The 13,211-nt window shown below is 45.4% G+C and overlaps 1 protein-coding gene and 1 non-coding gene across 3 annotated transcripts in view; both read left to right on the top strand.

Annotated features, from left to right (window-relative positions):
• The window catches only part of BRWD1 (bromodomain and WD repeat domain containing 1), a 403,503-nt gene that overhangs the window by 325,769 nt on the left and 64,523 nt on the right, over positions 1 to 13,211 (top strand). For both annotated transcript variants that reach the window (XM_063956583.1, XM_063956584.1), the window contains exon 34: positions 3,835 to 3,948. In XM_063956583.1, the coding sequence (XP_063812653.1) occupies positions 3,835 to 3,948 (114 nt within the window). The remainder of the gene's footprint in view (positions 1 to 3,834; positions 3,949 to 13,211) is intronic.
• Positions 209 to 328, top strand: LOC135054132 (U5 spliceosomal RNA). Its single transcript, XR_010243380.1, has one exon. It is a non-coding gene; the product is annotated as a U5 spliceosomal RNA (small nuclear RNA).

Here is a 13,211-nt window from a genome sequence, read left to right as displayed (position 1 = left end):
TTTTCAATTTAGTTCGCCACCCTTCACTCGCGTACCCACAGAGGGACAAGGGTGCATATACTCTGGACGACAGTCACAGAGAGTCAGGATTTGTAGTTAAAATCAACGCAAAGGTTCTAAAACACGACAGATTGCTGTCGATAAATGTCCTAGAACTCTGTGCATTTTACAATGCAATAAATGATTCACTTTCAGTCTGACCAGGGATAGACTCTGGTTTCTCTTCAGAACGAATAAATCTTTCGCTTTTTACTAAAGATTTTCGTGGAGAGAAACAACCGTGAGTTTCATGTAATTTTGTTTTTTCATGCCTGGCTCACGCTGGCCTTAAGCAGTCAAACGAAGCAACGGCAGTTGCATACACAACAACCAGTGAGAACCAAGAAGCCGCATGGCAATGCGGCAGGTAACTCAAATCTTCAATGGCTCAGAACGCCATTATGTGAAAATGTCAAGAGATCAATCCGTGAGTGGACATCTGTTAGACAGATGATCTCACCCGTCAGCATTTGGATCTTCAAAACTGGACATTAAATCCAGAGGTGTTTCATATCTGAGTCCACAGAAGGAGGTTACCCTCAAGTATACATGATGGCATCTCGCCACAATTACAAAAGCTCAGTATGTGTACAAAACAGATCACAAGGGCAGTGGCGGTGAAGTCTCTCACATTCATGGGGTCATTCAGCATCGTGTATCTCGCTCCGCCATTTTCCGTTTCTCTCTCCGTTGCCAAAACGGATCAGAAGACAGTTCGTCACAGTCATACTGGTGGTATCTCATGGATTTCGTAGAAGTTTGCTTCTCGAATTTTCAAGGAATACTTGCACACGATCTTGGCCCGCTCATAATACGTCCAACCTGTTACATCAGGGAACGTTCTTTTACCCATACTTATCTATATACTTATTATCTATGTACCGCAGCTGCGGTTGACGGGGTGAGGGTTCAGACCGCCCTCTTAAAAAATAGAGCATTACAGTATCGGTTATACCAACCATGTTACGAAATAGTAAGCCGCTTAAGGCAGCTCATTATTAAAAAAATTTAGTGTGTTTACATAGGTTGTAAACCTCGGAAGTTTCCAACATCATACTTCAAGTTACCCGTATTCTGTTAAACAGGGTGGGATGGAAAACTGCGTTCATCTGCACTAAGTGTGCAGGTATCTGTGTGGTAAACGTATTTTCAAAGACGTTTGCCTCTATTTGCGTCTGTAAACATCTTTCTACAAGGTGTCACCAAAGTTCAGACTCTATTTATCCCACCTACAGCGCCAGGCGATTTGAGGTTGGGTTCAGATTTATTACAGTTTTCATATTTTGGAACCCTTTCAACAAATGGGAATTAAGTTTCATATTTTTTGAACCCTTACAACAAATGAGAATTAAGTTTCTCACTTTGGAAAACATTTTTCTTCTAGCCTTGTCGTCGGCAAGGGTGCTTCGGCAAGGGTTTTGTTTTCATATTTGGGTGCCTTGTATTCCAAGCCACCGTATTTGAGTTTCTCATGACAAAGCAGATCTTCGGACGAAATCCGCTTTCGTATTCTTCACATCAATATACCAATAGTGGTTCCTGTGGGGACAGCACATTCTAGAATTCTGAATGTGGTACACGCATTACGCGTTTATATATGTACCGAACGTCTACAGTACGTGATATGAATACGTTGTTTGTTCTATATGATACTGCGAACTGGGGTTAGCCAGTTTCTCAGCAGACATTATCCAGTTGGATAATAATGACTACAAGTCAGGCTTACTTTAAGGCTAAGTTACAATCGCCTACGTCAGTAATAGTTCATCCCACAGGTTCTGTGGGAATGTCAGACCCAGCGGGTCGTGGAGCGTCTACGACGCGGCTACATAGCCTTCAGTGCACCACGTTTGTGCACTTTTACACGTTATGAATGGTGGCGCCGTCAGCATCTAGCTTTGGCTGCCTACTGTTACAAGTATCAAACAGCTCTCCCGCCCACGAGGGAAGCTTTGGTACGTCCCAAGAGTACTCCAGTGACCCCTAGTGGATGATAAAGAAAATAGGATTTTGGTACTTACCAGGTAAATCCTTTTCTTTGAATCCATAGGGGGCACTGGACGCCCACCCAGAGCAGTTTTACCTGGGTTGTTTTAAGCTCAAGGGAGCTTAGGGTAACAAGTTTACTTCATTGATATTAAGCTCAGAGGAGCTTATAATAACACATTTTCACCGATTGGTTCAAATTATAAAGTTCTATCGGTTATGGGGTCAACTGTTTAGTTGACAGTAAGGTTATGGGTCAACATTGTTGTTGTCCGTTATGTTATGGTTATGGTGTCAACTGTGTAGTTGACAATAAGGTTATAGGTCAACTTTGTTGTTGTCCGTTATGTTATAGGTATTCTCCATTGTCAACCTCTCTATATCCTGTTCGCTCAGTAAAAAACACTGGCAAAGTACACTGAGGTACTTGGGGATATGGAGGGGGGGAGAGTCCTAAATTTGAATATTCAGTGCCTTTGTTCGGCTACGCCCGTCCATATCCCAAGAGTACTCCAGTGCCCCCTATGGATTCAAAGAAAAGGATTTACCTGGTAAGTACCAAAATCCTATTTTCCAGGACGGCTGGAGTCAGAAAATCTGACTCGCTGTTTATCCTGTATGCACCCAACAAGCTGGGTGCTCCTGCTTCTAAGCAGACTATTGCTCGTTGGATTTGTAGTACAATTCAGCTTGCACATTCTGTGGCAGGCCTGCCACAGCCAAAAATCTGTAAATGCCCACTCTACAAGGAAGGTGGGCTCATCTTGGGCGGCTGCCCGAGGGGTCTCGGCTTTACAACTTTGCCGAGCAGCTACTTGGTCAGGAGCAAATACGTTTGTAAAATTCTACAAAATTGATACCCTGGCTGAGGAGGACCTGGAGTTCTCTCAATTGGTGCTGCAGAGTCATCCGCACTCTCCCGCCCGTTTGGGAGCTTTGGTATAATCCCCATGGTCCTTACGGAGTCCCCAGCATCCACTTAGGACGTTAGAGAAAATAAGAATTTACTTACCGATAATTCTATTTCTCGTAGTCCGTAGTGGATGCTGGGCGCCCATCCCAAGTGCGGATTGTCTGCAATACTGGTACATAGTTATTGTTACCAAAAAATCGGGTTATTGCTGTAGTGAGCCATCTTTTCAGAGGCTCCTCTGTTATCATGCTGTTAACTGGGTTCAGATCACAAGTTGTACGGTGTGATTGGTGTGGCTGGTAAGAGTCTTACCCGGGATTCAAAATCCTTCCTTATTATGTACGCTCGTCCGGGCACAGTATCCTAACTGAGGCTTGGAGGAGGGTCATGGGGGGAGGAGCCAGTGCACACCAGGTAGTACTAAAGCTTTCTTTAGATGTGCCCAGTCTCCTGCGGAGCCGCTATTCCCCATGGTCCTTACGGAGTCCCCAGCATCCACTACGGACTACGAGAAATAGAATTATCGGTAAGTAAATTCTTATTTTTTCTAGCAAGTATTGCCACCACTTGAAAGGGAAATCAGGATTACATTAATGTCTATTAATGATCCTGCACTCTGATATACACCTGTACTGAAAGTATAGTCTTCTCCCCTTCACATATCTTTTTCCTTGTCTTTTCCTTTACCTCATGTCCTCTTCAGGGGTGGTTGAGATGGTGTGTAACTGTTCAGGAGGGTCTCCATGTGTGTCATGTCAATAGGAAGTGCATGAGTATCTGGAGGTCTTATCCACTTTAACTGTTATTCACGCAGCGGATTGTACATTACTTTTATGGTGATACTTTGGTTACCACTTAATCAGCCTATAACGACTGTGTCCTTTTTATTGCAACAGAGACGGAATAATGCAAATAGCTGGAAGAAAAGTTGCATGAAGTTGGTTGACTTCATTATAGAATGTGAAGACTCTGAGCCGTTCAGGGAGCCTGTTGACCTGGACCAGTACCCTGTAAGTCTACTTCTTATTCCAGTGCTTTTTTTTTTTTTTAAACTGCAGCACTTCGGCTATTGTCATGAGAGCAGGTATTCATTCATATGCAAGTGGCTGTAACAGTTGTAGCGTGGTAGCTGACAGATTGCGTGGCTTCTCCATGCCACTCCCCACAAGCCCATGTGATGTGGTCTATGGCCCAGTATATTCAGTCCCCAAAAATCTGCCACTGATCCCTGTTTAAAATAATTGCATAATGAACTTGCTTGGCTTCTGATTACAGATAAATATACCACCCAGTTAGCTCTACTGTGAATATAAGGGAAAGGTGGAGAGGACTCCCAAATTCACTGTGAAATACATGATACTTGCATCCAAAGTGTATATTATAGAGACTGTATACAACGAGCTATGATGTATTAGTTATTCACAACGTTAATAAAAATGTGAAGCTCTGACCTCAGGAACTGCCCCGTTGGGATATGTCTCTGAACCTCTGCTAACCGGGAGGGTACAGATGGCATGATCTGGGAAATGAGTCCTTGTGAAGTAAGACTGGTCATCCTACATGAAAGCTATAGAGGCAGTTTAGTTGTGGGCAATTTCAAACGAGTTAGAACAGCCTTGCTAGAATAGCAAGGCCCAACTACAGTGGAAACAGTGCAAAGATTGGTGCCCCATAGGGGAGACCATCCAGATGAGCCATGGGTGGTTATGACCAGACAGCTGAATTATAATTAGGACTTCTATACCATGGTTTAATCAAATCTGTATTTTGGAGATTCTTTCTCATCTGGTTAGTGGCCACTGAGATAATGAATAGATAGCTTTTAGAATTGCTTAATGTGAAATTACAGAAGATATAAAAAATAAAAAAAAACAAGAAAACAAACAAGTCCTTTTCTCAAAAGCCAGTGGTGATCATACCAGCCTTTCGGTTACCCCTGTTTATATTAATTGACTGTGACACTTTTTTTTTTCTCCGGCAGGGTCCACAAGTTATCCACAGGATAACATTGGGATATGAGGTAGCGACAGCGGATTGGCACCAAACGATCAAAGCTTTCGGCCTCCCAGCATGGAAGGGGGCCCGTCCCTATATCCCTGGCTCAGGCAAATCAGTTTTTTTGTTTGGTGCGGCAGGAGCGCGGAACATGGTCAATGGGCTGCTGGTTTTTAGTAGCCGTAAGCTTTTTTTGTTTTATTTTTATGGTCTTACAATTTTTTTTTATTTTTCTTTTGAGGGATCTTTCTAAAAAGCGTCATATACGTACCTTGGAGAGAGTTGCTCCAACAACTCCCCGTCGGGTTGCGACAACGCTTACCCACGTGTACAGTGCTGTTTCGGCGGGTGTCTGTGTAGGATGTACTAGCAAGTCCAGCAGACGTTACCATGCTGTGGCTGGAGCACAGGGGTAAGGTAAGGCATCGGTACCGCTTAGTAGGGGAAACGCGAGACACAGCCGCACTGTTTCGGGATGGTGACTACTGAACAGTCGCTGACACGGCTGCCACCTCGGGTGCACCGGCGCTTGGCCTCAGGGGTTATAGGCTCCAGGGGTAGTATGAAGTCACGATCCCTAGGATTGATGTCAGCAGTGGGGAGTAAGACGCTCCCTTGGTTGCCCCTCCCCCCGGTTCATGACCAGTTTCCTCCAAGTTTCCCGCCATGAACTGAGTTCCTGCTTCCATCTGAGACGCTGTGTATCTAAAAGGATCCAGTCGCAGCATAGGCGGCTGTGGAGTGTTCACTTGGGCGTCTGTGTTCACTGTAGGTTCACCGGGCGATTGTGTACACTAATAGCATCTGGATCCACTCAGCGTTCATTAACGTATTGATCGATCCTGGAAGCGGGGTGAGGTCTCCCTGTATCCCACTCTCCTGAGCTGGGTGATACAGCACTAAGTCTCTATCTGTCTTTCTCATACGTCCTAGAGGATGCTGGGGACACTTCAAGAACCATGGGATATAGACGGGATCCGCAGGAGACATGGGAACTTTAAGACTTTGAAGGGGTGTGAACTGGCTCCTCCCTCTACGCCCCTCCTCCAGACTCCAGTTTAGAATCTGTGCCCAGGCTGACTGGATGCACAACTGAGGAGCTCTACTGAGTTTCTCGGAAAAGACTTTGTTAGGTTTTTTATTTTCAGGGAGTCTGCTGGCAACAGTCTCCCTGCATCGTGGGACTTAGGGGAGAGAAGTCAGACCTACTTCTAGGGAGTTTAAAGGCTCTGCTTCTTGGCTACAGGACACCATTAGCTCCTGAGGGATTGGAACACTAGGTACGCCTAGGGGTTCACTCCCAGAGCCTGCCGTCACCCCCCTTGCAGAGCCAGAAGACAGGTGAGTAGAAGAAGATAGACTTCAGTGACTGCTTTCTGAGGTACCGCACAGCTATCGCGCTGTGCGCCATTCTCCCACACACAGCGGCGGTGCGGAGGGGGGGGGGCGCCTGGACAGCATTATAAACCTCTTTTCAGGCTGTCAGACTGTAATTGAAGTGCCTGGCCACTAAATTCGTACCCCCGCCGGCATTTATCTTAAAAAGAGCGGGCTGAAGCGCGCCATGTAGGGGGCGGGGCTTAGCCCTCACAGCTCAAATCAGCGCCATTTTCTCTCCAGAGCATGCAGAGACGCTTGTCCTTCCTCACCACTGCTATAACAAGTAACAGGGTGCAAAACGGGGGGCACAGCATATTTGGTGCAATATTAAGTGTTTATAAAGCGCTGCAGGGTCTGAGGCATTATATTTATAACGTTTCAGAACCGGGACAGGTGCTGGTTTGTGAGCTGGCAAACTCACTCTGTGTTTCTCTGACAGGCTTTACTGTGGGTCTGTCCCACTTTTGGCCCAGTGTGTCTGTGGGTGTCGGTACAGGTGTGTCGGCATGTCTGAGGCGGAGTGCTCTTCCCAGGAGGAGACTGTTGGGGGCAGAAACGGCTGTGGGGGTGACCCTGTCGGCACCGCCGACTCCTGACTGGGTAAATGTGTTGAATGCTAATGTGGCTCTTATTAATAAGAGATTAGATAAATCTGAGTCTCAGAACCAGGTATGGAAAATATCTGTGGAGGATGTGTTATCACAGGTACAGACCCCCTCGAGGTCACATAAACGTTTGTTTGCGCAGTTAGCAGACACAGATACCGACACAGACACTGACTAGTGATACCAGATTAGACCCAAAATTGGCAAAGAGCATTCAGTACATGATTGTGGCAATAAAAGATGTGTTGCATATCTCCGAGGACCCTGCTGTTCCTGATACTAGGGTCTCTATGTATAAGGGAAAGAAACCTGAGGTAACGTTTACTCCCTCTCATGAACTGAATGCCCTCTTTGAAAAAATGTGGGAAAATCCTGACAAAGTTTCTGATTCCCAAAAGGATTCAAATGGCATATCCGTTCCCCTCTGGGGATAGAGAAAAGTGGGCGTCACCTCCCGTTGTAGACAAGGCGCTCTCACGTTTGTCTAAAAAGGTGGTTTTACGGTCTCCTGACACGGCAGCCCTTAAGGATCCTGCGGATTGTAGGCAGGAAAATACGCTGAAATTTATTTACGTCACCACAGGTACACTACTCAGACCAGGTATTTCATCTGCGTGGGTGAGTAGTGCTATCGAAAAATGGGCAGATAACTTGTCATCTGATATAGATACCCCGGACAGGGATACCATCCTTTTAACGCTGGGTTATATCAGGGACGCTGCAGCCTACCTAAAGGAGGCAGAGATTTAGTCTTCTTGGGATCAAGGGCCAATGCCATGGCAGTCTCAGCTAGGAGGGCATTTTGGATTCATCAATGGAATGCTGATGCTGACTCTAAGAAAGCTATGGAACTCTACCGTATAAAGGTGGTGTATTGTTTGGTGAAGGTCTCACTGAACTGGTATCTACGGCTACCGCGGGTAAGTCGTCATTTTTGCCTTATGTTCCTCCACAACAAAAGAAAGCGTACCACTTGCAGATGAAGTCCTTTCGGCCGAATAAATACAAAAAATGCAGAGGTTATTCCTTCCTTGCTAATAGAGGAAGCGGAAAAGGTAAAAGATCTCCGGCCGTGGCAGGTTCTCAGGAGCAGAAGTCCTACCCGGCTTCTGCCAAATCCACCGCATGAAGCTGGGGCTCCTCTGCGGGAATCCACACCGGTGGGGGCACGTCTCAAGCTTTTCAGTCAATTCTGGGCTCGTTCGGCCCTAGACCCGTGGATTTTAGAAATAGTGTCCCAAACTGGAGCTTCAAGACGTTCCCCCTCAACGTTTTTCAAATCAGCCTTACCAGCTTCTCTTCCGAACAGGGAGGTAGTATGCGATGCGATACAAAAGTTGTGTCTAAATCAAGTCATTGTCAGGGTTCCCCCGGCACAACAGGGAGAAGACTTTTATTCAAGCCTGTTTGTGGTCCCGAAGCCGAACGGCTCAGTCAGACCAATTCTGAACCTAAAGTCCCTCAATCATTACCTGAGAGAATTCAAATTCAAGATGGAATCTCTCCGAGCAGTGATCTCCAGTCTCGAGGAAGGGGATTTCATGGTGTCGGTCGACATAAAGGATGCCTACTTACACATCCCCATGTATCCGCCACATCAGGCTTACCTAAGGTTTGCTACTCAGGATTGTCATTACCAATTTCAGACGTTGCCATTTGGTCTGTCCACGGCTCCGAGGATTTTCACCAAGGTAATGGCGGAAATTATGGTCCTCCTTCGCAGGCAAGGAGTCGCGATTATCCCGTACCTGGACGATCTCCTGATAAAGGCGAGATCCAAAGACAAGCTGGAACAGGACATTGCGCTCTCCCTGATAGTGCTGCAACAACTTGGTTGGCTCCTAAACCTGCCGAAGTCACAGTTGAATCCGACGAAGCGGCTGTTGTTTTTGGGAATGGTTCTGGACACAGAATTACAGAGAGTTTTTCTTCCAGAAGAGAAGGCTCTGGAAATTCAGAGTTTGGTAATACAAATTCTGAAACCAGCGAGAATATCAATTCATCAATGCACTCGGTTGCTGGGGAAGATGTGGCGGTCTACGAGGCCATTCATTTTGGCAGGATCCATGCCAGAGTGTTTCAGTGGGACCTATTGGACGAGTGGTCTGGATCCCATCTGCACATGCACCGGAAAATAGTCTTGTCCTCCAAGACCAGAATCTCACTCCTGTGGTGGCTGCACAGCTCTCACCACCTAGAGGGATGCAGGTTCGGGATCCAGGACTGGATCCTAGTGACCACGGATGCGAGTCTCCGAGGCTGGGGAGCAGTCACACAGGGGGAAACCTTCCAGGGAAAATGGTCAAGCCAGGAAGTTTACACACAAACGTTCTGGAGTTAAATGCCATTTGCAACGGCCTTCTTCAAGCGGAACATCTTCTTCACAATCTGCCTGTCCTGATACAGTCGGACAATATAACAGCAGTGGCACACATAAACCGCCATGGCGGAACAAAGAGCAGGGCGGCAATGGCAGAGGCCACAAAAGTTCTCCGCTGGGCGGAAAGACATACAAGCGCTCTGTCAGCAGTCTTCATTCCGGGAGTGGACAACTGGGAAGCAGACTTCCTCAGCAGACACGATCTCCATCCAGGAGAGTGGAGTCTTCATCAAGAGGTTTTCGCAGAAGTGACAAGTCTTTGGGAAATTCCTCAAATAGACATGATGGCGTTGAGCATTAACAAGAAACTTCAGAGATATTGTTCCAGGTCGAGGGACCCTCGAGCAATAGCGGTGGACGCGCTGGTAACACCATGGGTGTTTCAGTCGGTGTACGTGTTTCCTCCGCTTCCACTCATTCCAAAGGTGCTAAAGATCATAAGAAGAACAAAGGTTCAAGTGATCCTCATTGCTGCAGACTGGCCAAGGAGGGCTTGGTATCCAGATCTTCAGGAATTACTCATAAGAGATCCCTGGCCTCTTCCTCTTCGAGAGGATATGTTACAACAGGGGCCGTGCGTGTACCACGACTTAACGCGGCTACGTTTGACGGCTTGGCGGTTGAACGCTGGATCCTAGCCCGAAAGGGTATTCCCAATGAAGTTATTCCCACACTTCTTCAGGCTAGGAAAAGGAGTGACGTCTAAACATTATCACCGTATTTGGAGGAAATAGGTGTCTTGATGTGAATCCAAGTAGGCTCCTATGGAAGAATTTCAGCTAGGGAGTTTTCTCCATTTCCTGCAAGCAGGTGTGGATGCGGGCCTAAAGTTAGGCTCGATTTAAAGTGCAAATTTCGGCCTTATCGATTTTCTTTCAAAAACAATTGTCCTCCTTTCCGGAAGTTCATACCTTCGTGAAAGGAGTTTTGCACATCCAACCTTCCTTAGTGCCCCCAGTGGCACCGTGGGATCTTAATGTGGTGTTGCATTTTCTTAAATCACATTGGTTTGAACCTTTACAGAAGGTTGAGTTGAAATTTCTCACGTGGAAAGTGGTCATGATGTTGGCCTTGGCATCTGCAAGGCGGGTGTCTGAGTTGGCGGCTTTGTCTCACAAGAGTCCTTATTTAATCTTCCATGTAGATAGAGCAGAGTTGAGGACTCGTCAGCAATTTCTGCCGAAGATGGTTTAATCGTTCCACATGAACCAGCCTATTGTGGTGCCATTGGCTACTGATGCCTTCGCGGAGTCAAAATCCCTCGATGTTGTCAGGGCCTTGAAAATTTATGTCACCAGAACGGCTCAGGTTAGGAAAACGGAGGCTCTGTTTATCCTGTATGCTGCCAACAAGATTGGAACGCCTGCTTCCAAGCAGACTATTGCGCGCTGGATCTGTAATACGATTCAGCAGGCTCATTCTACGGCTGGATTGCCGTTACCGAAATCAGTAAAGGCCCACTCTACCAGGAAAGTGGGCTCCACCTGGGCGGCTGCTCGCGGAGTCTCTGCATTACAACTCTGCCGAGCAGCTACTTGGTCAGGTTCAAACACTTTTGCTAAATTTTACAAGTTTGATACCCTGGCTGATGAGGACCTCATGTTTGGTAAATCGGTGCTGCAGAGTCATCCACACTCTCCCGCCTGTTCTAGATCTTTGGTATAAACCCCATGGTTCTTGAAGCGTCCCCAGCATCCTCTAGGACGTATGAGAAAATAGGATTTTAATACCTACCGGTAAATCCTTTTCTCTTAGTCCGTAGAGGATGCTGGGCGCCTTCCCAGTGCGGACTCTATCTGCAGTTATTAGTAATGTTTACACACGGGTTGTGTTATGTTGTAGTCAGCCTGTTGCTGACGTTGTTCATGCCGTTGACTGGAGTTTGTTTAATGCCAGGTTGTACGGCGTGTTTGAGGTGTGTGCTGGTATGTGTCCCACCTTAGTTACCTATAAATCCTTTCCTCGAAATGTCCATCTCCCTGGGCACAGTTCCTATAACTGGAGTCTAGAGGAGGGGCATAGAGGGAGGAGCCAGTTCACACCCATTCAAAGTCTTAAAGTGCCCATGTCTCCTGCGGATCCCGTCTATATCCCATGGTTCTTGAAGTGTCCCCAGCATCCTCTATGGACTAAGAGAAAAGGATTTACTGGTAGGTATTAAAATCCTATTTTTGAGTTCAAATAGTTGGATAAGTGCCTGATGCATATGAGTCTGTAAAACTATCACTGATGTTTCTTTCGCTGTGCGTCTGAATACGTTTAAACTCCTATATAAGGTAATGCAGTGATATGTTTCTCCTACATACTTGAAATGTATCTGTAGTTGATTATGTACTCATTGCTTATTATACTAATGTATAATCTGTGACTGATTGCTAGTGTGATTGCTGACTTTACGAATAATTCTGTCAGTTTTCTGTGTATTCCGATCCTCAATGCTGGTGCAAAGCAGGGAGGGATTGGATTGTATGTCACTTTAACAAAATTTAAAGTGATTGCAGTCACAAATTGTGTAGTAACACTGTACAGGTATGTGATTTATTCATCATGTCTAAGAGAAGCAAGGGTGAGGAGGATACACTCTCCACAGCGGCACCAACACTCATTTCATGTTTGTCTTGCAAAGCTGGCTTAACCTCTCAGGGTCTGGTTCAAAATGGTTTATGTGTAAATTGTTTTAGCTTTCGCCAAAGCCTCTTAAATAATTCGAGGCAGGCACAGGTTCAAGTTGAACCCCCATGGGCTACTTTTGCACAGACATTATCTAGTATAGCTGAGCGGATAATGCCAGCACCAAATGTTAAGAATAAAATAGTCAAAAGCGCGATTCTTGAAAAAACGACCGGTAGAATTAAAACCAAAGGTTTTCATCGGTGTGGGTCGTGCATTGTATGCACTTCCCATACAAAACAGGCAACAAAAATTGAAGAATACACTTTAAGTGCTACAAAAGTGGTGTTCAAAATCAATTAATTTATGACTTGTAACAGTACGAATTGCATATACCTCATTGAGTGTAATTGCGGACTCCAATTCATAGGAAAAACCTCCCGTAAATTAAGAGAACGCTGGTCAGAGCACCTTAGAAATATCAAGAAGGGATTTATTAATCACTCCGTCTAATAATTTCCTCCTTAAACATCATTGCTCTATTAGTAATATTAAAAGCATTATAGGAATTAAAAAAGTAGATGGAAACTGGCGCACTAACGGGGTTGAAACCTTTTTAGCTAAGGCAGAAATGAGGTCTATTTATGAGTTAGAAACATTAGATCCTTTAGGTCTGAATACAGATTTTGAGTTAAAATGGTTTTTAGAATGTTTAGATTGAATGATGTTTCTCCTCCGTATCCTCATTTTTTATGGGAATTTTTTATATAAAAACTTGTTTAGGGTTTTTTAATATATGTATATATGTATTTTAAATATTGTATTTTATCTATTGAAAAGAAATGAGGATTCTATTGATTCAGAATAGGAAAGTCATAGTGGCCAATATGGCTAACGTTATGAGTTATGTTTTTAAACATTACTATGTTTTAAATATTATTTCAGTTGATGTATAGGAGATTTTTATGTATTTGGCTGAGCTTTGTGATTAATGCGTTCCATCTCGGTTATGTGGAACGCAAAATGCGGCCGCTTCCGATAGACTGTTATGTCACCATGGAAATCAAATATACAACTATGAAGTGTGAGGCCCGCTACGTCACTTTCGACGGAAATGGAAGTGACGTTGTTATGAACACTCCAACGCGATGTCACTTCCGGCGGATCCGGAAGTGACACGCTTGACAATTGCTCAGTCACCATGGAAATTAAATACACATTATGAAGCGCGAGGACCGCAACGTCACTTCCGACGGAAACGGAGGTGACGTTGACATGAACACCTGAGGGAAGAGCAATGGGG

This window comes from Pseudophryne corroboree, chromosome 2 (genome assembly GCF_028390025.1).
Source record: "Pseudophryne corroboree isolate aPseCor3 chromosome 2, aPseCor3.hap2, whole genome shotgun sequence".
NCBI lineage: Eukaryota > Metazoa > Chordata > Amphibia > Anura > Myobatrachidae > Pseudophryne > Pseudophryne corroboree.
The sequence above is the reverse complement of the archived record's forward strand: the minus strand, read 5'-3'. Positions and strand labels throughout refer to the sequence as shown.